The sequence below is a fragment of the Chrysemys picta genome, chromosome 9, assembly GCF_011386835.1.
Source record: "Chrysemys picta bellii isolate R12L10 chromosome 9, ASM1138683v2, whole genome shotgun sequence".
Classification (NCBI taxonomy): domain Eukaryota; kingdom Metazoa; phylum Chordata; order Testudines; family Emydidae; genus Chrysemys; species Chrysemys picta.
This window is the reverse complement of record NC_088799.1, coordinates 87,296,095-87,320,926: the sequence shown is the minus strand read 5'-3', so window position 1 is coordinate 87,320,926 and position 24,832 is coordinate 87,296,095. Positions and strand designations below refer to the sequence as shown.

The window sequence follows — 24,832 nt, the reverse complement described above, 5'->3', positions numbered from 1 at the left end:
CTTTGTTTTTCCCCTACCAGGGGAACAATTCCACTCACAACACTCTCATTTATTATATATTTATATAATTTATTATATATATTTATATAATTTATTATGTTTGTTATGGTAGGAACCAAAGAGTAATTGAGCAGTGCAAGCAGATAGGCACATTTTTCTTTGTGAGTTGAAGATGCCTGATTTACCTCTAGTCTGTAGAGCAGGAGTCTCAAACTCAGTTTACCTTAAGGCCAGTGCCAATCCTCAAATCCTCCCAGCGGGCCATTAATGTCACTCATGCCGCCCAGAACCTGCCCCTCCAAACTCTGCCCCCCACCTGCCTATGGCTCTGGGAGGGAGTTTGGGTGCTGGGTGCAGGCTCTGGGCTGGGGCAAGGGGTGGGGTGCAGGAGGAGTGGGTGGGGTTGCAGGCTCTGGGACAGAGGATGGGGGAAGGGTGCAGTCTCTGGGAGGGAGTTTGGGGGTGGGAGGGGTGTGTGGGGAGGGATGCAGGAGGAGGGGGTGGGGTTGCAGGCTCTGGGAGGGGGTGCAGAGGGAGGGGCTGCAGGCTCTGGGAGGGAGTTTGTGGGCAGGAAGGATGTGTGGGAAGGGGGTGTAGGCTCTGGGAGGGAGTTTGGGGGCTGGGAGGGTGTGGGAAAGGGGAGGAATTGCAGGCTCTGGGAGGGAGTTGGGGGCTGGGGGTGTGTGTGGAGGGGGTGCAGGCTCTGGGAGGGAGTTTGGTGGTGGGAGAGGATATGTGGGGAGGGCGTGGGGGTACAGGCTCTGGGAGGGGATCAGGGGGTGCGGCACTTATCTGGGCCTCCATGCACGGCTGCCTCCAGGCACCGCCCCCGCAGCTTCCCATTGGCTGCAGGGGCACTCGGGGCCGGGGTAGTGTGTGGAGGCACAGCCCCGCCCCGGGGCCGCAGGGAGGGGCCGGCAGACACATGGAGTGAGCGCGCAAGAAGCCGCTCAGCTACGCTGCACTGTCGGTGATGGGCAGGGTCCCAGGCCGTTTTAAATCGCCCGGGGAGCAGCACCCAGGGCCGGCAGGCGGGGCCAAGGGAGAGACCCCCAAATTGCTGGAGCCCCGCGGTACATTGGGGAGGTTCTCGGGCTGCAGATGGCCTGTGGGCTGGGACTTTGAGACCCCTGCTGTAGAGTGAGAGTTTCTAAATCACTCTTGAATCTTTGTTCTTACAGTGGGCAGCGCAAAGCACTATCTGCTGCAGCATTGGGCTGTCCTACACTACTTATTCTTTATTGTTCCTGACACTGAATGTGTCAAAATAATCTCCATAAGAGAGATTACAGAAGGGGCTCCTAACTAGTGCATGGTATTGTCTTCAAACAAACTTGAGACAATGGGGAAAATATTATTTTATATACTATAATACACCACAGAAAAATAATTCATGTAGCACCACATCTTACTAAGCTCTCCCGGAGCTTTACAAAGAGCCATCAATATAGTAACAGTCTGCAACAGCAATAGGCAGCTAAGCATTCCCAATAAGGGATTCAGTTTTTCTTTATAAAGCGGAAGCATCTTTGAAAAATCCCTTTTGGAGGGCTCTCCAGACAGATAGTTTGCTGTTCAGCACCATCAACCACCCAGTAGGACACGCACAGGTGTCAGTGAGATGAACAGGCCAGCATCAAATGGCTGTGTTGGTGCAGGCAGTGTGAAAAGATGGTTTGAGAGGAGATCTTGGACCATTTCCAAAAGCTTGCTAGGTTAGGAGACAGGAACACAGTCCAACATTTTGTTTTGTTTTTTTGAAAGATTGCACTGTAGTATTTAAAAAACTTTCAGTCAGTTACTTCTCTCTGTGTAGAATGGTGGCTGCTGTTGAAAAATGCCTATAATGAAATTTACTTACAAACCAGTTTCTTGTAGCTGTAATACTGTTGTATCCTTTGTAGTTAGACCTATGCTCAGTAACTTTAGTATAGATTTTTGTTCTAATCTTTATGTGCTTAATTTTGTTTCCTAACCTAATGACTCTCTTGCAACTCATTACTTTTCCCTGTGCCTCAACTTCCTGATGAATGCTAACTCGCTGGGTTTTGAACCTCAGGTCCACCAGGTACTGTGATTTCTTCACCAAAGCCTTCTTCTTTTTGTCTTAAATTAAGATTATTAGTTTATTTAAACTACATTTCAAGAGTGAAAGTCACCACTTAACTCAACAGGTGCAATCGCATTGAAGGGAGTGGAGCTGTGCCTCCCTGCGATGACTGGTGCCTTTGGCTCAGTCTCACTAATATTAAGCAATGTAGTTTTTGTTTTTTAAACAGTTCTCATTGAGGTACATTTTTAATTTAGACAAACCTAATGAAACACAGAACTTGGCTGTCCTTTGAAAATAAATGTCCATTTTAGATTATCTTGTAACCTAATAGTGTGGGCCTCCCCAATGCAATTCAACTGGGATTTCATTTAACCTGAAACCAGGATTTTGCATTTGTGCTGTATATAGGAATTATTAGGCTGACCCATGAAATACAAACAAGACTTTGTTAAAATAAGTAGTCATCCTGATATTAAAAAGAGCACGTAATTTTTTTTTCTGTAGCATTTGCCCATTTTATTGATCAAGTTGTGGGAAACTTAACCTTCTGCACAGTTAATTTGTGAGATGAATATAGTCTTTAACTCCTACTTTAGTAACACAATTAAATAAACACCATAAACAAAATACGGGGTCACCAAGGGTTATATGTACTGGGCTGCTGACAAACTTTTAGCATCGCCTTCTGAAAAATGTAGACTTTAATAGGCTAGTTTTGCACAGGGACGGCTCTAGGTTTTTTGCCGTCCCAAGCACCACGCCGCCCGAAGCCCCACACCCCAGAACGCCACGCCGCCTGAAGCCACGCCCCCTCCACACGCCGCCCAAAGCCCCCGCCCCCCCTCCAAGCGCCACACCAAGCCCCCGCCCACCCTCCGAGCGCCGCGCCAGCCCCCACCCCTCCTCCAAGCACCAGCCCCCACCCTCCCGAGCATCGCGCCGCCTGAAGCCCTGCCCCCCTCCGAGCACCGTGCCGCCCGAAGCCCCGCCCCCTGAGCACCGTGCCGCGGAAACAAAAAAAACCCCTCCAGCGCTGCCCCGACGAACCAATAAATAAATAAATAAATAAAAACCTGCGTGTCGCCCCAGCCCAAGGTGCCACCCCAAGCACGTGCTTGGTCGGCTGGTGCCTGGAGCCGGCCCTGGTTTTGCAGCAGGGCAACTGGACCCCAATCCTGCAAGCTCATATGTATGTGACCCCTGAGCCTGCACAGAGCCCCACTGAAATGAATTAAGTCTGCCTGCTTGGATCCCATTGCAGGATCAGGGCTTTGGAAGTCAAAACATTGTGGGGGTTCATTCAAGGTATTATGGCAATGTGCTGCCAGTAAAGAGCAGCTATTCCACCATTACTGCCATCCCAAAACACACACCCACACAAACCTCAACCATACCCGATTTCTTGCTAAAGGATGGTGTTTTAATAATGTCTAGGGTTACAAGGAGTTCCAGGTGAAAAAGGAGATCCTGGACCTCCTGGATTCGACATCCCTGGTCCACCTGGTGACAGAGGCAGTCCAGGATTTCCAGGAACACCAGGTCTCACTGGGCCTCCAGGTTCACCAGGACCACCAGGACGAGAGGGAATATCAGGATTTCCAGGTAAGTTCAAACATGCCAGAAGAGCGTGTGTGTTCCCCACTGTTTAGGCATGCTATCAGCCTTAGTGAGAAATGTCATTGAACTTGGGCTTGCTTACTGTACCTTGCTGACGACTGAAAAGCAGTTTATTCATGGGCACCCATGAGATCCTTCATTGCAATAAATCTGAATTAGGGACAAATCCATGTCTCTAATATTGGATGCACATTTCCGAGTCCCCTAGGAATTTTGGAGGGTGATTGGATCTGTGGCTATTTTGGTGAGGGAGCTTCTCTCTAATTGTAATATCCATTGTCTATCCATTCCCTCCCAGTGCAGGGCTTTGCAGCAGTCACTGTATATTACAGTCTAAGCATTATAGATGGGATTTAGCACTAATAGCACTCAGGCCTAACTCTTTTGCAAATCCCACCCTAAAACCATGTGTATCACCTTTCTTTACATTGTAATGTTATAGAGATGTTTAAATCTGCTTTGAGGTCATATTTTGAGTGTGAAGTTTGGTAGGTACGTAGGTATGCATCATTATTAAAGGGGTTAAAGATTATTTAGGTAAATTAGGTATACTCACATTGGCAGGGCCTGATGAAATTCACCCTAGAATACTTAAGTAACTAGCTGAAACAATCTCGGAACCATGAACTTGTGAAGGATGGGTGAGGCCCTAGAGGACTGGAGAAGAACAAACATAGTACCTGCAGCTGGCCAACATGATCACAGCACCACTCAGGTTTGGCACGTCTGCCCCCATCTCGGTCTATGGAGGGGCAGACTTGCCAAACCTGAGTGGCGCTGTGACCATGTGGGCCAGGTCTCCATGCTGAAGCTGGGAGCCAGGCCCAGCCTGTCCAGCCAAGAGCTGCTGTGCAGTGAGTGTAATATGTGTTCGTTCTCCAACCCTTGCTTCACCCACGCACGCACATGCCCCTATTCTCCCCTCTTTCCATCCCACATGGTGGTTTTCCTGTACCTCTGCTGTGAAATTAATTAAAAATTACTGCGATAAAATCATAGCCTTAGTAGTAATAGCTTACATGGATTTGTCAAGAACAAACCATGCCAAACCAACTTAATTTCCTCCTTTGACAGGGTTACTTGCCTGGTGGATATGCGGGAAGCAGTAGATATGATATCTTTATTTTAGTAAGGTGTTTGACATGGTCTATAAGCAAACTGGCAAAATGTGGTCTAAATGAAATTACTATAAGGAGGGTGCATAACTGGTTGAAAGATTGTAGTGAGGGTAATGATCAATGGTTTGCTATCAAACTGGGAGAGCATAGCTAGTGGGGTCTCACAGGGGCCTGTCTTATGTCTGGTACTATTCAACATTTTCATTAATGACATGGATAATGGAGTGGAGGACATGCTTATAAAATTTGCAGATGACTCCAAGCTGGAAGGGGTTGCAAGCACTTTGGAGAACAGGATTAGAATTCAAAATGACCTTGACAAATTGGAGAAATGGTCTGAATTCAACAAGCTGGAATTCAGTAAAGATAAGTGCAAAGTACTACACTTAGGAAGGAAAAATCAAATGCACAAATACAAAATATGCAATAATTGACTAGGCAATAGTACTGCTAAAAAGGATCTGGTGATTATAGTGGGTCACAAATTGAATATAAGTCAACAATGTGATGCAGTTGCAAAAAAGGCTAAAACCGTGTTGGGCTGTATTAATAGAAGTGTAATAGGTAAGATATGGGCAGGGCCGTCCTTACCCATACGCAAAGTATGCAGCTGCGTAGGGCACCCGGAAATTTGGGGCAAATTTCCGGGTGCCCTACGCAGCTGCCTGCTGCTCCAGCCCCTGCTCTGGCTCTTCCCCAGGGCCCCCGATCTTCAAATGTGGTAAGGGCTGTTGTAAAGAGGACAGTGATCAATTCTTCTCCATGTCCACTAGGACAAGAAGTAGTGGGCTTTAATCTGCAGATTTGGGTTAGATATGAGGGGAAATGATCTAACTATATAAGCGTAGCTAAGTTCTGGAACAGGCTTCCAAGGGAGATTGTAGAATCCCTGTCCCTGGAGGTTTTTAAGAACAGTTTGGACAAGCACCTGGTAGGCATGGTCTCTAAGTGTGCTTGGTCCTGCCTCAACCTAGGAGGCTGAACTTGATGACTTCTCTATGATTTTTCAGTATTTCTGTTTTACTGCAAAAGGATCTGACTCCACACAATGAAAGCCATTATATTCCAAGAAATAGACTGTTTCATTCTCCCCAGTTGTGCCTGCATATTTATAATTACCTCTATGACTTTCAGTAAATAACAGTTTAAATTTAAAATAAATAACTCTCCTTCGTGAAATATTTTATACAGGAAGCGCATTTATATGGCTTATAAGAAACAAACACACACCACTCTCTGCAAGAATTAATAATGGAAAAGCCCATGCCACATTCAAGTATAATTATTTTTCTATATCAGAGGGGTAGCCGTGTTAGTCTGAATCTGTAAAAAGCAACAGAGGGTCCTGTGGCACCTTTGAGACTAACAGAAGTATTGGGAGCATAAGCTTTCGTGGGTAAGAACCTCACTTCTTCTTGCATCTGAAGAAGTGAGGTTCTTACCCACGAAAGCTTATGCTCCCAATACTTCTGTTAGTCTCAAAGGTGCCACAGGACCCTCTGTTATTTTTCTATATGAGCCCGATCCACAGAAGGGCTAAGCACTGTAACACCCATTGAAAGCACTGGGATTTACATGGACTCAGCCTCTCACTGGATCTGGCCCTGTATGTTTTAGGTATAAAATGAGAATTACTCAAGTTAGCTGACTTTGATGTACAGGTTAAAATACCATAGGAATGAAGATAGGTGAAAGTTAAGTACTGATTGCTTTGGGGTTTTTGTTCAGAATGACACTGGTGGTTCAATGCATCTAGGTGCCAAAGGTGAAATGGGTGTGATGGGAGCTCCAGGTCCACAAGGCCCTCCTGGAACTCCTGGCAGAGATGGCCTTCCTGGTCCTAAAGGTAACATTTGTCTGATTATTTTCAGTGCAGAGAATTTAACACTGCTTATCCTTCAAAGATGTTGGGAGCAGCGTCTGATATATTCTTGGCTTTGGTGGGGAGTTACATAGCATAAATCAGTTCAGAATTTCATCACTTGGGTTGGGTTATCTTTCTGACTTTGGTGTTCACAGGTACTTTGTTTAAAGCAGTAGTAAGCTATCCATGTGACATGTTGGAAGGGACATTCTGAGGCTTTAACTGTTTCATCTTTGAGATCCTTGGATTGAAGACGTTAAAGAAATGCAAACGATGATAAAGATAATACTTGGTAAAGTCTGCTTCAGACAATGTAAAAGGTGGACTGATGGCTTTGCATCGTCAAGCCTTCCAGAATTGGCTTTATGCAACATGGATGAAATTCACTCCTCCACATAAAGCCCACATAATCTGGCTGTATGCAGGTGAATTTTGTGAGTTTGGTAGGTAAAATCCACCAATCTCCCTCTGCACCAGGCGGCCAGCAGACTCTCAAACACTGTTCCTGCTTTGAGATCTATTCATTGAAAGCGCTATGTAACAGCTGGATAGAGCTGGTATATTACTTTTAGTTGTTAATGTCGGGTGTGCAATGTGTTGGGGCTTCTGGATCTTTGTTTTGTTATACAGCTATCTGTTCCCTCTGTGCTGGCCTATTCAAGGCATACAGTCCTTTCCCACATGTAGGCACCCATATGCAACCATTCCATATGTGGCCCCTCGTTCAGCCTCCTGCATGGCTTAAGGTGGTGTGGACAGCCTTCCAGGAGCTCACCACCCATTGGGTGAATTTCACTACTTGTGAATAGATCCTGGAGGCCAACCATAGCAGAGTGTGATAGAAACATAATTGATGTTAGCCCACCCTATGGATTACATTTTCCTTTTGCTGTCTGTACATGCTGTAGGCAGTGATGGTTTACCAGGTCAACCAGGACCTTCTGGACTGACAGGGCAGAAAGGCACGAAAGGTGAAACAGGCCTGCCAGGTCCCCCTGGACAAGTTGATCCAAGCAAGCTGGGATCAAAAGGAGAGAAAGGCGAGCCAGGCATTTCAGGTAAGGAATTCCATACATGGGCTTGTTTCCTACAGGTGACGATGAACCAAGATGGATTCTGAAACCTGTCAGTTATAATCAGTTAGTCCTTCGCTGCAAGGAAAACTTAAACTGGATGGGGTCAGGGGTCTCTCTTCTTTTTCTTCTCTTGGAGAAGGTTTAAAGTGACTATTTGAGTGTGACTGAGTTGCTCCATATAGTCGGCTGCAGTGTCCTTACTAGTGAACTCTTATTATTGTGAACATTTGTATCAGAGAAGCATCCTAATGCCCTGGTCAGGATTTGGGTCCCCATTGTGGTAGGTGCTGTGCATCCCTGTCTTGAAGTGCTTGCAGTCCAAGAGTAAAGTCAAAACCACTTGTAAAAGTAGCCCAAATGCAGATACACAGGTTAGAATAAATATGTAGGCTGAGCCTATCCCATACTATTCATATGAGTAACCAGAGCATCAAAATGATCTATTATTGCATTCTATTAACAAACCTAATCTACTATTCTACGCCCCAAGGCAGCCGTAGGGCTTCCTGTCAGTATGGCTGTGAAGCATATTGTCAATGGCTGATGTCAGGAAGCTTGTATTGCCTCTGTCTACACTGGGTTGTTTCTGTTCTGTAGATATTCATCCAGGGTCTTCCATGAACACTGACTTGTGTTTTATGGTACTGCCTCTCAGGTTAGCTTATATGGAGATTTCCACCTGATGAGAGAGAATCCTTACTTGGCATTTTATTCATATATGAGAAAATTTGCTCCTTTGATACAAAAATAAAAAAATTAGTAATTAAGTTTGTCTTTTTCCTTAAAGGTATTCCTGGAGTATCAGGCCAGAAAGGTTATCAAGGTCTCCAAGGCGACCCAGGGCCACCTGGATTCAATGGGCAACCAGGTGCACCAGGATTTCCAGGTAAGGTAGAAAACCCTGCCCATGTACAGCCTTTGTAATGAATGACTTGGATTGTAAAAATGCACATGCAGTTGGTTTTGTGGCAGCAAAATATGGTTTAAGCCATATTTAGGGAACCTTCAATCCACTGCATCATGGTGTATGCATAAGAGGTCTAGTCAGGCGTCTGGTAAGTCTGCTTATCACTGACAAGCCCAATTCAAGAACGACACAGGTTGTTATAAATTTCACAGATCCATGTATTGTCTCTGTGGGAGTCCAAGATTATAGCATGCTGCTTTCTTCTTGCTCACTTTGCTTCCATCCTCTGAAGCTGCACCCAGTGCCAGGTATTCCCTCCAGATTCAACTGGATTCTGCACTCTCCTCCCAGCTTTCTTCATTGATGTTGAATGACTTCATGTCATTTTTACTCACATCGTAGTACCACCATAAAGGGCAACCTCACTTTCTAGATCTAAATATCTGCAGACTTTGAGGAACTTGGGATCCCTATCCAAATTGTGGATTTATTACTCCTAGTAAAATACTAGACGTACCTGAATGCAATTTTTGATCTGGTTGAAGTTTGGGATTGCCATTGGGGTAGCTGGAAATGAGCTTGCTGCTTAGAGCAACCTGATTGGAGGAGTTGTAAGTAGCCTTGACTGACCTACTTAGTCAACATATCCCTACATCATTAGTCCTTACCTCTACAGTTAGCAACAGACCAAACAGAAGTATTGGGAAGGCTAGCTGGAAATCATATCTATGCTTTTAGCTACTGCATGGATCAAAAATCTTACTTCACGGTATTTATTCTGCTGCATCTGAAGCCTCTACATTTTTTGTTCAGTATTTCTCTACCAGCATTGCCTGGTTGCAAGTCTTGCTCTCGGTGTCATATTGGAATTTATGCAATCTTTCAGACAGCCAGGACCCACACCAGTTCAGGCTTTATCGGTCGAATCCATGGGTTTAAACTCCACCTGGAAACTAAAGAACAACCATTGCAGATTAAGGAGCCACCAGGAGAATGTGCTCTTTGTGTGAAGCACTGCTTAAGAAACTGTCAGCCACGTTCTGTGCTAGTTGGTTTCAGATGGTTCCCAAGTTATAGTTGTATGTGCAGTCCATTTTTACTCAAGGAGGAAAGGCATACCTAACTTCATCAAGGTCTGCTGCTGAAAGAAAAGTTTTAAATCTTCAGTGCAGATTGGGAATAAAGGTATCTCAAGGCAGCTGGGCACCCAAAGAAACCCCAAATTAGAAGATGGCCATATTCATGTGAGTAATCACTATATCAAAACGATTTGTCATTGCCATCTATTAACTAAAGTAACCTACTTTATAGGCCCCAAGGGAGAGCCAGGGCTTCCTGGGCAGTCAGGACCAGCAGGACCTCCAGGACAAAAAGGTGCCATCGGAGAGACGGGGCTTCCAGGTTAGTTACTAAAAGGCATTGATCCGGTCAGTATGTTTCGTCTCTGCAGAGCAGAGGCAGATTTGCATGTGTAATGTGTATATGAATGTAAATATATGTGAAGTAGTATGCATATACTTATGTGAAGAGTACAGAAAGAATATATGGTATACGGCTTGGCATAGAAAATTCAGACTTGTATAATAAAATATTTAACAAAGTACATTCATTTTAAAGTACTACAGATACAAAGCTGGAAGGGTGTATTTCTATTGTAGCTTTCATGTGTAGTTCATCTGAGACCACAAATCTGTCTAAGAATCTTATTACAATTTTTATTGGGCCTGGTCTCTCATTTTTCAGATTTCACCCAACAAAACAGTTTAGAAATGAAAAGGGCTCTGTGGACTGGCCCATCAGAGGGAAAATAAGATGGGTTATTTGCTCAAAAGAAAATAGATACAGTAATTCAGTTACTTTGGAAGAAGTGTTGGGACAACACCACCAATATTTTGGGGGTTATAGTAGTAATTGGTTGCTATTTACTATCCAGGGCCTCTTGGTTTTGTCAGAGTTTAAAAATATACACACACAGGCAATATTTATATCCTTGTGCATTTTATAAAATTCCTTCCCCTTGTATGAGAAATATGCTGAAGCCCTGAGAGATTTTAGCTGTTTGTTTGTTTGTTTTGTTTGTTTTTGATTAAAAAAATAAGTCTCATCAGTCATTCAACTCTTCATTAGTCCTTCCTGGTCAGTTTACAATTTGACTGACTGTTTGGAAGCTGCTGCAAAACCATTATTTTTTGATATTTTGGACAGGTGTCCCAGGTATTAAAGGCTCTCAAGGCATAGCAGGACGTCCTGGCCAGCCTGGCCCACCAGGATTTCCAGGATTAAAGGGGGAGAAAGGCAACCCAGGTCTTTCAGATATTGGAATCCCTGGCCCTAAGGTATATTTCAAAATCCTTCCCTAGAAGGTACTGTGGGTGAATGATATTTCTGTGTTAAAGAGCATTATTTTTTTTTATGTGAAGAGAAAGACACACTGGGATTCAGTGTTTTTAAGATTAAAATAAAGATTCATTTGAAAGGAAAAAACGTTTTTTTGAAAATCTGCATACAACTCACTTCCCCTGCAGCCAACGGTAGCATTGGCTTTCCTCATAAAAGTCTTTGTTTATCAAGAATTGTTTAACAGAGGGCCATCTACCAAGAGAAGCATCTGTGATGTCCATTTCCATTGGTAGAGAGAAATATTTTAAAGCAACTAGAACAGCTGGAGAAACCCCTGTCCGTGTTGTTATTTGCATTTGGCAGAAAGTTGCATATGAGACTATCCTAAATTATGGCTCACTTAAGATTCCTTATAGGTTGTCATTATGTTATAATTGGTGACATAATGACAACCTATAGGGGGTAGTAGAATGAACTGCTCCATTCCAATCTCAAGCAGCCACAATTAATTCTCGAAAAATGGTGACTACAATATGCAGAGGTGCCATTTAGAGATACATCCACAGGGAAGAGGCAACTAAAAGGTCACAGTTGCTGCTGCCAAAAACTAAAGCTTGAAAAAAGATACTGGTGCCCAGATTTTCAAACATTCACTACATAAGTGATCGGACTTTATAAAAAAGTAAGCTCCTAGCAGCTGTCACTGGAACCTTATGACTAATCTTGAGAGACAATCTGTTTAGCAAAAGCAATACTTAGATAAAATATCACACACTTCTGAATTTTTCTTCCTTCTACAATATCCAAGATAACTGCATGGCAACAGAGTCTTGGCTTCTTAAAAGATTCTGTTGCTTCTTTTCCACCTGATGCCATAATCCTGTTTGACCTCACAGTTGTTGCTGTGAAAATGATTTTGATGTTTTAGGGAATTATAGAGTGACAAGGTGGGTGAGGTAATATCTTTTATTGGACCAACTTTTCCATTGGTGAGAGAGAGACAACCTTCTGAGCTTAAACAGAGCTCTTCCTCAGGTCTGGGAAATGTTTGGGGAATTATGGCACTTGGGCAAGGAATCAGAACAAGAAGCAGAAGTATATGTGAACTCGTTGCTACTGCACTGATAAAATAACGAGTAGGCATAGAACTAATAGAAATAGCTCATTGACTTAGCAAGGTATCTGATTGGAATGTTAAAACTAAGGGGGGCCAAATTTATTTTTGGTGTAACGATTGGTAACCAGGATAAACGTGGCCAGAGATCTCCTACCTGGACTTGTCTTGTTGCCAATGATCCCATAAATGTTTATGAAACTTAGTTCATCTCTTACTTTGAAAAGCATGAGTTGGTGGTGTTCCACTCCTTAAACCTGTGCTTATACCATAGGAGCAGATTTGAACGGTTTCTAGCTCCAATTTGAGGAATATAAAGTGTTTGCTTAAAATATATTGGTAGCTCAATAACACCTACTAGGAAGATCTGACACTTTATTTATGACTGAGACTTTCAGAGCCACTTGTGGGATTTGAATGCCCAATTCCCATTTTCATGACATCTAGCAAAGCCTAATGGCTGAACAGAAATCTGAAGTTAGTGGAGAGCACTGGAACGCAATGGGGTATATAGGTGTGAATCTATTTGTGTAAATAATGTGACAATCTCAACCTTTACTATTGGTGATGATGCGTGAGTCAGAAAGAAAACAGTGGTTTACTTTCAGAGTTGAGGTTCCAGGGCTGACAAGTTAGAAATATACTCTGTGCTTGTAAATTGAACAGGTTTTACATGGCATTATTGACATGCAATACACCTGGGCTCCCACCATGCCATTTTTACAGTGGTATGTTTAAAATTGCTAAAAAAAAAAAATTTCTCCATGTAGAGCTAAAAGAAAATAACCTCTCCAACTTTTCACAATGCCAAAGAACAATCTTTGGGGAAAGGCTCTGGGGAACACTATACAAACAAATTGTAGCGGCCACCATTAAAATCTTTACAATTGTCATTTTCAAGTAATAAACGTTACCAAGGTAGTTCCAGCACTAAGCATTGGTTAACATCAAGTTAGGCAAAAAGAAAAACTGTGAAGATTTTAATAACATTCATTGGTGTCTGATGTCAAGAACAGGAACATACAAAAATAATGAAATGAAATGAAAATGAACGGATCTCATTTTTGCCTAATATTTTCCAGGGTGACACTGGTTTCCCTGGATACCCAGGTAACCCTGGCAACAAAGGTACACCTGGAAATCCTGGTTTGGCTGGATTACCAGGTAATCCAGGTGCAAAAGGAGAAGCAGGCCTTCCTGGATTCCCAGGTAATTTTACTTGGAATTTTTATTGGAATTTCCTGTCTTTCGCTCAGGCGCTCATGTTTTGGCTTCCGTCTCCAGGTAACTTGAATGGTGGCAGGCTGTAATTGCTCGGGGTTCTTACTGTGGAGCCAGTTCATGTAATGCTTCGGGAATCATCACTGCAAAGGGATAGAGATACATCATTTTAAACTTCCTTCTAAAATCAATGTCAATTCATTTGCAGTGAGGGGACCAGAACACATGAACTTTTGTGAAAGCCAATACTACGACTGGGGTTATCTGCAATGGTCAGATTACTAACTCCTTTGACCCACAAAATATCTGAGTTTGGCCATACTTTTTCCCTTGTGGATTGCTACAACAAAGCCCTTGTGGATCGTGGCTTTTATTATAACTTACTACAAAATCTTGGTTTCTCTAAAGAATTAATTGTAAAGAGGAGATTTTTTCAGTGTATACAAATATGAATTCATTAGGTTTGGCAATCTTATCTAGAGACTTTTTAACAGTCAGTGTAATTCAGGTTAGGGCTACACTACAGAGCTTACAGCGGCTTACAGCAACGATGCAGCTGCGCTGCTAATGCTGATGCTCTAAACTGACGGGAGAGAGCTCTCCTGTCGACTTAATTACTCCATCCCCGACGAGTGGCAGTAGCTATGTCAGCGGGAGAAGCTCTCCCACTGACATAGCGCTGTCCACACCAGCACTTAGGTCGGCGTAATTTATCTCACTCAGAGGGGTGGCTTATTCACACCCCTGCGCTACATAGCTTATATCGACCCAAGTTGTTGTCTGTAGACAGCCCCAGTGCTCTCAAATCCAAATTTAGTGATATATAAACTAAGGGACCAAACATGATAGGTGCTAAGTGTCCTTAACTCACATCAGCTTAATGCTATGGAGGTGAGACCCATGTCCCATTAAGATCTTTTTCTGGAAAGGAGGTAGGGAGTGGGGAATGATGGGTTAGCTGCTGTCCATCATGCTTTCACTGTGTTGGTAACTAAATATGCTGTTGCTGTTTACTAGGTTATATCCATTTTAGAGACGATACTGTCTGACTTAAGTTAGAGATGCTATTGGCCTTCAGCATTAAGTAATTAAGAAGGTGGGATTCTGAAGGATGGCAGGAAAAAAACACCTTTAGGCAACCATGTTTTATGTTGATGAACTTCCTCTTCTTTAAATTCCTACTGCCCCTTTAAATGAATGGTTGCAAATCTATGATATTAACAGTTGCAGCATGTATTGTACAGTATCTTGATACTTTCTTGACACTCTTTACTTGGTCTGACTTGTACCTTATCCAGTGCTTACCAGTACCTGATAAAACACTGCAGTGTCTTGTTTGATTATTTGATTTGATTATTTCACAGGGACACCAGGAATTGTAGGACCAAGAGGTATTGATGGACCCCCAGGAAATCCTGGTCTCCCGGGATCACCTGGGCCACCAGGTAGGCATGAATCGTACAACAAAGTCAAGCTTGCAGAACCTCAGTTATCTTTGTATTATTTAAGCCTGGCTTATGCTGTTCACCAGAAAGTTCTATGACCTATAGTAGATATCTGACTCCCAAACTGTGACTTGAAGAATTAAACAGGAAAGAGTGATTTGAAATAGCTTCAAAGCTTTAGTTGAAAGTGAAAGCTATGAAATGCTGTTTGAAAAATCCAAATTCCCTTTCAGAAAAATGTAGGCTGGCATTATGGGTTCTTTATGTTTCTTCATAATAATTTCTGACATGGAGTCCCATCTTGGATGGCAAAATTCTCATTGATTACAGAGGGCATATGACCAGATCCACTAATGGCAAGTGCAGATTTACCATGGTGGAATTAGACCTGGCAAAAGGAGTACTGTGATTACAAGTGCTACACTATGCATCGAATTATTGGGTTAAAACTGTAAATTGTCATGGGAGTTTTGCCTGCAGGATTTGGTCCCATGAACCTTTTTAAAATTTGAAATAGCTTCTTTTTTCATATCTTGACAACTATATTGTGTGATGTGTATCTATTCTCATTCTCTCACACACACATGTACGTACAGTGTCCTGAAACCAAATTACAATAATTCCATTATACTTGAACCTTCTGTTAGCAACCCTGACTACTTGTGTCACTGACAAAGTTATCTCATTACCTTTTGAAACTAGCAAGTATCTGTTTCTGTATCTGAAGGCTTTCTTTATATTAAGCATTGTAATAGCTTATCCTGTGTTTGCAGAAGCAAGAACCTAATTTCACCTACGAAAGGAAGCATTAGATGGATTTTAATCACCATTAAACTGCTTAAAGATTACAGTTCTGTGACCTTTTTCTGTGAGTGCAGAAAGCAGAGAAGGAAAGAGTTTTGGTTTTGATTTTAAATGTTCTCATTCACACGGATTTGATATTACTTGGTCATTCCTTCAGTTTTAGTTTTGTGGCAGGTGTGCTGTTGCTCTAATATGTTGCTCTATTTTTTTTAGGTGGTGATGGCCGTCCTGGCCCCCCAGGTCTTCCAGGGGAGAAAGGGCAACCAGGTCGGGATGGTATTCCTGGACCAGCTGGACAGAAGGGTGAACCAGGTTAGGTTCCTTCCTTTTTATTTTCTGCTTCTAACTCTGTGTTCTGATTTCTGCTCTGTCCTCTTCCAAAACCATCCATGCTCCCTCGGAACAGCCTCTGTGATTCCCAGTTCTTGAGGATGGACACAAAGGAGGGCATCAAGCCTCCAGTGAGATACAGGGCAGGAACTCTCTTCACTCTTAGACATTTGGCCCTCTAAGGCTTTTGCAGTTGAGCACAATCCCTTCCCCTCTAATTCCATTCCAGCTGCCATTGCTTCCACTACCTCTAGGGATGGGCTGTACCCATCCTGCCAGTTCACTTTATTTGGCCCACTAACCAGGGATGCAGCCATGGGTGGGCTCACCCAGGTCCACCCAAATCTGAGTGTGAGAGGAGGTGGCTCTGCCAGCACCTGGAGTGATGGAAGGGGTGAGAACCTTGGTCAGCACGGAGCAGATGATGGTGAAAGGGGGTGAGAGGCGGTTCTTCCTACCGCCTGGAGGAGAGGAGTCAGTTCCTCTGCACCTGCTGCAATGCAGGCAGAAGGTGGCAGCTCTGGTTACTATGGACTCACTCCAGGATGGCCCTGGTGGACAGCTGCTGAGGTTGCTGAATGGGGGTAGCGTGTCCCCAGTGGCAGGGTAGTGTTGGCGGGCACAAGCTCATCGTCCTTCCCAGAAATCATGTAGCTGAACATGGGTGGGCAGGTGTATGTGGTGCGGCATGGTAGCATTGTTGTGGGACTCATTGCTCTGGTGCCCGTTCTCCCACGGCAGCTTGCAGGCTGCTGCTGTGACAGCAAGGGCCTCTTGTTCCTTAGCCATGAAGGCTCCTCTTCCACTATATCCTGGAGCCTTTAAAAAAAAAAAAAAGAATGACCCACCAAAGCATTTTAGTGGGTTGTGTGGCCCTCTACTACCTTAAAAATGTCCATCCCTGCTCTAGAACCTTCGGTACTCCCTTAAAAATAGCGACTATCACACAACTACAAATGCAAATTTACCAAAACCCATAATGTGAAAGACCATCTTGAGGATGGAAAGAAACATGCCATGTAAGCAGCATATCACCTTGGAGGAGATCCCTTATCTCTGAGGGGAGATGTGGAAGCGAGCGAGAACCCTGTTAGAAACCCCCCCCCCCTTAAGGAAACCGAATTACCAGTAAGGGATTCTAACTTCTTATCCTCACCCTAGGCTTCCTGCTTCTGGAGATCTGAGCACTCCACATTTGTAAAAAGATTAATCTGTTTCTTTTCAGGTCAACCAGGTTTTGGGCGCCCAGGACCTCCTGGACTCCCAGGATTATCAGGCAAAGTGTCATTGTTCTTTTTTAATAAGGATGTTTGTAAAATGTATCTACACACAAAAGGGGGGAAAGGTGGTAGACGTTTAACTGATATCGTTATGCTGTACCAAATTAACAATGTAGCAGTAACCTTTTATCTCCTGTACTACAGTAGGACCTCTCTAATTTGCATCAGTAACTGAGAGACCCATGGCTCACTATTGAACTTAGTGAATTAACAATTAAGCAAAAAAGACAAGATGGTTAAATCGACTGCATCATACACTGTACTTTGTTGATTTACTCCTAACAAATATAGCTTAGTTATGAGGTATGACAATGGATAAAATTTGCAGAAGCACTAAGTGACTTTCAAAAGTCACTTACAAATTTTCAGAAGACACTTAAGAGTCTAATTTCCTTTGACTTTCAAGGTGACTAAGACTCCTAAATCACTTGGCCACTTTTGAAAATTGTATCCAGTATGTCTGCGCTATATTATATGAAATGAATAAAGTCTTAATACTGGAGGATCTCACCACAGCAATGTCATGTCCATTAAACCTTTGCTCAGAAGTGGGGTTGTGAGACCCTTATGAGTTTGAGCATCAATGGATTTGAAGAGTAGCAAAGTGAGATTTAGCAAGGTCCACTTGCATGCCCCAAGTTATACAACTTCTTGTCCTGCAAGAATTCTCAGCTCTTTAGAGTGTCTGAGTCTGATTGTCCTCTCACGCCAGTCTTACATTGGTGTAATGCCATTGGTGCCAGTGAGGTGTGTTCAGATTTACACCTTTATAAGCAAGAATGGAATCAAGTCCTAGTACTTCAACTGAAGTTTGAATATTTTACATATAACTAAACTAAATACAGCATCCATAAACATGTCTGTTTGGTTTAACAGGGCAAAAGGGCGAGATGGGATTACCTGGCCCTCCAGGAGCCCCTGGACTTACAGGTCTGAAGGGTGAACCAGGTTTCCAGGGATTCCCCGGTCTACAAGGTCAACAAGGTCCACCAGGCCTGCCTGGGCCACCTATGGAAGGTCCTAAAGGTAGTCCTGGTCCACAAGGTGTACCGGGGAGATCAGGTAGGAATGCGGTTCATACCAGTCCATCTCTGTCAATAATTCTTTATTTTGCTGGCAGGTTATCAGCCTTGAGAACTTCTGAATTTCAGACCAATTCTTTTGATATAGTGTGTGGCTGACAGCTGTGTTTCCATGGTATAACCTTTAAATATTTCTTGGTAATCAAAAGGCTGTCTTGCCAAAAGCAACAATATTAAGACGGATACTAAAAACAAATAAAAATCTTGATTTCTGCTAGTCTCTTTTTTGAAAGACCCTGCTCATACCTGGCAGCAAAATACAATGCATTGATAAACGTGAGATTCTCAGCATGTTGTCACAGCAATCATCTAGAGAGCACCAAATCAACTTTTGCAGCATCTGCCAAATATGCCTTTGTGGTATTGTCACATGATCAATGAATTTCATCGTGCACAAAAATAAAAGTAATAAACTCCATCGTTCTAGGACCCATGAAAATCAAATTCATATTAGCATCACAGCATGATCAAATTGGATAGTGGTTTCTTCATCTCAACATCATGTATGCACATCATTGTTCCATCGTGTCACACGTTCCAGTGGATTCAGTGCAACACAATGCAGTCTTCATCTTTCCATTCCATGTTTGCATCTTGTTCCTGCATCTACTAATTCTGGAAATGATGAATTCCATCCTGGGTTAACATCCCTGAGCAGATCTCTGGTGTACTGAGAAATTAGATTAATTTATGTGTTTATATATTTCATGGAAAATTAATCGATATTAAGATGCCACTTTTGAGCGATTAAGGACTGTGTCAGTGAATATTCTGTCTTTCACCTCTCAAGGCCTTGTCTTATAGTTGTTACTTGGACTTGAAATTAATTAGCAGCTAATACTATAAATTGCCACCCAATACGCTTGACATTCATTTTCAAGAGAAGCAGCTTATTGAAGTGAAGTTGTTTGCTTGCTTACAAATAGAAAACACTTTTTTTTTAAACTGAAACTTCGCAAGTATTCTGAATTTGGGATTTTTCATTGGTGAAAGCTCTGGGTGAGGAAGGTAAACATTGAGTTAGTGCATTTACAAAATAACTCCTATCCGTATATTGGCAATTTAGGGGGCGGGGGGGAGTTGTAGGGGTTTTTTCAAAATAAATTTTCTAAGGTCTTTAGGATTGTGAGCTTGGAGCCAAATTAACCTCTGGTGCAGGTAGATGCAACTCCAAGTAAGGGCTGTGACAAGTTAGACCTTTGAGATCTTCAGATGAAAAGTGGTATCCAAGTGCAAAGTATTCTGATGATGAAACATTCCATAGGGCAGCTGATTGCTGTTCTATAATGATCAGAGCCTTTACTTAAAATAATTTCTCATCTGAAAAGTTACCCCACAAAATCTAAACTGTATGAGGTAAAACATTACATTCTGAACAATTTGTGATCCCATATTTCACTTGTAGCATAGCTATATTTCTGCTGGTCTCTGATCCTGTTTACATGTTTCATATAAACCCTGCAATTATTAACCGAAATTAGTCGGCAAGGTAGAAGACAAGAACATTATTTTGTGCACATTTTAGGTTATCAGTTGGAAAACACCAGTGAAGTTCTGCTCAGGCATGTTTTCTCTCTTTCATCTCCATTTTTGTTGCATGGAGTGTATAAAGCGAAATGTTTGTCTTGCTCATTTGTGCATGGACTAATGTGGATAAACCAAACTATTACTGCAGTTCTATTACAATCAGCACTTTGTAGAACAAAAGGACTATAGCCCATTGTTGAAATGCTGCTTTCATAACATTTCAACCTCAGGCAGTTAATCATAAAAGCAGCTCTGCTGCTGACAAATTATCCCACTTCTAAGGAAATAATAAATAAAAATGTGAATCAGCTGCATCCATTGCTTGTTAACTTCTGGGTGTATTTTCAGACTAGTTAAAGTGACCAAATTCAAACCCGGAATTATTCCATTGACTTCTGCTGAGTTACATCTGGAATGAGTTTGGCATGATGATAATAGTAAGGGTTTATGAATAGCTAATACAGTAAAGCAGATTCCTAAGAGAATGAAACACTATTTTTAACTCTGTTTTATTATTGACCATGAACAATAATAGTTTGGTGTTTGCATACTGTATGTAAAGCAATATTGAGCTAAATCTAAATTGAAAGGTTTAGTTTAATACATTGACATTTCTAACAGTTTTGATGTTTTTCCCCCTGTTGTAATGATGGCCTTGGTGAACTTTGATCCCTACTCCCAGGTCCTTCAGGTTAGCCCCTTAACTCCAAAATAGTAATTTTGCATGAAGTTGAATGTGTATACTTTAAAAAACCATTTGTTGATGTATAAATGTAGAGAACTAAAGTCAGGTATACCAAGTCATTCTTCATACGTACCTTTGATGTGTAGTAGTACAGGAGAATCAAATGCAGGCTTCCAGACTCCACTGTGCCCATCATTTGGGGACTGATCCTGGGAAGTGCTGAGTATCCTTTGTTCCCTAACTACAGACGAGTTAAGACCATGTGGCACCCTACTTGTGGCTTTCAGAAGCCTGCAGGATTGTGCCCCTGACTGGAAATATATTTTGTAATATTTCTTCCCAGTCCAACTGAAAGGGGAAAAGTAAGATTTCTGCCACCCTCCCCTTTTAAAAACTGGTATGCTGCACAGTGTTCTCATCCCTTGCCTGGAGATCCATGGTTTGCAGGTCAGTTAGATGACAACATTCATTTCTGTAAAACCTGCAGTTGTTGATTATGGACAGTCAGGAGTGAGGGCACCGTATGAGGAACACAGTCTGGATTAGCCTTCATAATCTATTATGTTGTTTCTTTGGAAAAGTTGACAAGCATATGTTTTGTATAATCTTAAATGTAGATTTTGAGAGCCAAGAATTCCTTATTTTTTACATTCTGTGTCCTGCAAATTTAACATGGCTATCTTGATTGTTGTTTTGAGTCTTAGAGAAGGAAAACACTAAATGAAATAAAAGAAAAGTGAGGCAATGGGCACCTCATGTGGTGCCTCTGCTGTGATACTTGTTCTCTGTAAAATATTTGTTGTTCACCAAACCAGTTGGGGGTCTGAGGAGACCTATAGGCTTTTTATTTAACAAGCAGCAGGAGGAAGGAAAATAGATGTGTATGCCAGTGCATATAGAGGGAAGTGAAAGAAGACTTTTCCAAGGGCAGGCTGGGCAGAAAGATGATTATCCATTCATGCTGTTACGCAGTTCTAGTTATTATGAATAGCTCGCTTAGGGCTTGTCTACAAATGAAAGCTTTGCCAGTTATACTGATATGGTTAAACTGATATAGTTCCCTGTGTGGGCCCTCTTATTTTAGAATTAGAATGGCATTTTTGTAGCTTAAATGCCTTCCAAAGTGACATAAACTACCCCAAAAAGGCCCTCTTGTTTGAGAATACAAGTGCCTACCCAGTGACTATACCAGTATAACTATAGCACTTCAAATTCATGTTAGCTTATGCCAGTATAATTTTCCCATGTAGACAAGCCCTTATTTTCATAACCTTATTTCATCTCCGTAAAGTTAGTAGAACACAGAGAGAGGCTTCCATTGCCATTTACTAGTCTAACTACATTGGAGCACAAAGCTATCTCCTCTATAAGGCTGCAGAAGATGTTTCATAAGCACTTAGCCATTTTTTCAGATTTATTTAAATCATAGTATATTGTGCATGTAGCACTAGCCAGATGTTGTAAAGTCCCAGTGTCTGTCTTTAGAATGAAAATGACTTGGCATACCTATGTAATTACAATTTTATTCAATGAAGTCTTGAAAGTTTTGCTCTGATGACTTTTAGGAAACAGTGCTGTGATCAAAGTTCAATAATGAATCCAATTTAGTTTTAACTGTGTACACTAAGTGCTGCTAGAGACTTAATGTACCAACCTATGTCCACATCTCACTCTAGATCTTAAAGTATAAAAAGAATGTGGTCTCCTCTTTTTATCTAATTGTGGTTTTGTCTGCATCACAAAACCATCACACAGTGTGGCTTGAATACCAGTCATGCTTCAGGAGAGGCCCTGCATCTTGGGTAAGCAGAGGGGCTACAGTTCATGACAGAGGGCCACCTGAGCTAGCCCCGCTCCAAGCTTTGTCTAATACTCTCTATCTCACCAAATTCAGCACAGACTCTCAGCTAGTCATGCATCGTATTTGGAAATCATAGCAAAACTTACATACATTTTATAAGAAATTAACATTAGCAACAAGATGCTATTTTTAACCATTATAAAGCTAGTATTAATAAAGTGTCAAAAGTGTAGAAAAACAGAGCATTGAGATAAACCTGACATGTTTACTGTGGTTTTTAGCTGAACGTTGCATGAAATATATATTTAAATCATTTCACTGACATGAAAATGGGTGAGGGGTGATGGATCCAGATTGTCTTAATTCTGGAGGATGTCAGGGAGAAGGTCACTAAAGACTTTCCTGCACTGAACAGAAGAACTCTTAAATTGGCTTTCCAAGTGTGTTGCAGCATAAAAAAATCTTCCTAAGAAATTAAAACAGACCAATTAGCATTTTGTGGCATTTTTTATCAAGAACAATGCCAACAAGAGAACAGTTCTAAGCATAGATGTACATGCCATGCTATATACTTTCCTCCAGATTACATTTCTAGCACCTGACCAGTGCACATTTAAAAAATTTTCTTTTGTTCCATTTTTTTGTATTGCTCACTAGTATTCTGCTCTTCAACTTCCTTTCACAAATGGTGACATTCGCATCTGTGCAGTGGGACTTAAGTGGTGATTGCATCGTGTGCTAACCTTCTGCACAGAGATGAATTTCAGCCAAAAAGAAGGTGAAAACTTCTGAATCTATTCATTAAATTGGATATTCACCAGACTCCAGGCCACGGAGAGACTGAGTGTTGTCAGTGAAATGGTTACTTAGGACAACCCTCATTTGTACAAGACTAACTGGCAGCAGACCTCACTTGTAATGTTAAAGCAAAAACATGCTCTTCAGTAAAGCTTAAGTTTCTGATTTAATGAAGAGTGTCATGTTGGCCTTAGTAGCCTAATCACCAGAATAAGTTGTATGTGAAAATGTATATATTTGCCTACTCATGTATGGTTTCTTGCATGCATGTTGATTATGTTGTAAATACAAAATATACTGGTGAAACGGGTTATTGTTTAGTGCATATACTATCATCCGTACTATTTCTAACTAGTAATCTTGTTTTGTACTGTGTGATGTCTGATCCTTCTAACATCGATCATTGGGCTTTGGTGAACTCTGATCCTTCCAGGTCCTCCAGGTTAGATTCTTAACTTGGTCAATTTATTTTACTGCATTGCATTTGTCATACGAAAAATTGATGTTTCTCTGTAATTCAAAGATTGTTTTTAAGTGCTGTGGGTACCCTGTAGATGGTACCTGTTGACAGTTACATTCCTGAGAAGGTAACCTGTAATTAGTTCTCATGTGTGCAGTACCAGATCCAGTTTCTCTTCAGAATAAGCTTGTATGGTGGCATGTGTATGTAGCTGTCAACTGCACGACTTGTTTGATATGTGGCACTAAATTGCTACTGAATTTTAAAAAGAAATGGTTAGGGTTTTATCTTCAGAACTGCATGCAGAAATCTCACTCATCAAATCCATTCTCTGTACATGGCCTCTTTGAGGACTTTAAAGAGAGACTTTAAATTGTTAACGGTTTCAGAAGAATTGAAAAGCCAGTACACTTATAAAATCTTATTACATGGGTAGAATTAAGGAGGAGAAAGTCATGAATTCTCCAGCAAAGGAAGACTCTATTTGTTAGACCCCTTCATCTCCACATATAAAGGTATAAATGGATATAAAGCATAGCAGCACTTTCCATTTTATTTGCCATGCAGTTTGTGTCACATATGAGTAACGGTGACCTTGTATTTATCACTGTGGAACAAAGGTGAAATGATCTGATCAGGTGTTTTGTTTTCAATATACTATGAGTTGTTTTTATGAACTTACATGAAAATGTCAACAGGGTATTTCACCCTCTGTCTACATAAAGGAAAGGGTAATGCAATCCCCAGGGTCGTGTTTAGGTACTCCCTACTGCTCAGTGGAGAAATTTGTTGAGTGCACATTTAAGAAAAAACTAATCCTGAATGTGAGAGAAAATAATTGAAACAAATGTCCAATCTCCATTGGGGTTTATATATTGAAATCAGCCTAATTATTGGAGAGGAGATTAATCAACTGAAAGGGGCATTCACCCCTGAGCTTTGGTTGGGGAAGGCTCTGCTCTTACCCCTACGCCTGTCTCCTCTGCCTCTTAAGAGGTGGAACAGCCTCTAAGAGATGCAGGATTTAGTGGCATTTTTTTACCTTCCCCAGTGAGGAGCAGCACTTTAGGGAGGGGGCACACCGGTCCTGCTTCCCTCAATGGAAACGTCAAACTCTGTCTGCAGTAGGTGGCAGCATTTTACGCTCTGTGTGTGTCACTCTGTGACACTGGCTTTCACAATGGAGTTGGTCAATCAAGAAAACACTCAAGAAGGGGAAAACGCTATGCATTCCCATTAGATTGGCCCTAACCATGCACTTTGCATTGGGGGGGGGGGAAGCCGAGCTAAAATATAGATATTTTAATGTA

At 41.9% G+C, this 24,832-nt stretch overlaps 2 protein-coding genes across 2 annotated transcripts in view; both read left to right on the top strand.

Annotated features, from left to right (window-relative positions):
* The window catches only part of LOC135973540 (uncharacterized), a 904,472-nt gene that overhangs the window by 716,670 nt on the left and 162,970 nt on the right, over window positions 1-24,832 (top strand). The window lies entirely within an intron of this gene.
* Window positions 1-24,832, top strand: part of COL4A5 (collagen type IV alpha 5 chain) — a 138,138-nt gene that overhangs the window by 99,476 nt on the left and 13,830 nt on the right. The window contains exons 31-41 of the mRNA XM_024106783.3: window positions 3,488-3,655; window positions 6,545-6,634; window positions 7,561-7,710; window positions 8,516-8,614; window positions 9,947-10,036; window positions 10,841-10,971; window positions 13,172-13,298; window positions 14,675-14,755; window positions 15,773-15,871; window positions 17,115-17,165; window positions 18,046-18,231. Of these exons, the coding sequence (XP_023962551.2) occupies window positions 3,488-3,655; window positions 6,545-6,634; window positions 7,561-7,710; window positions 8,516-8,614; window positions 9,947-10,036; window positions 10,841-10,971; window positions 13,172-13,298; window positions 14,675-14,755; window positions 15,773-15,871; window positions 17,115-17,165; window positions 18,046-18,231 (1,272 nt within the window). The remainder of the gene's footprint in view (window positions 1-3,487; window positions 3,656-6,544; window positions 6,635-7,560; window positions 7,711-8,515; window positions 8,615-9,946; window positions 10,037-10,840; window positions 10,972-13,171; window positions 13,299-14,674; window positions 14,756-15,772; window positions 15,872-17,114; window positions 17,166-18,045; window positions 18,232-24,832) is intronic.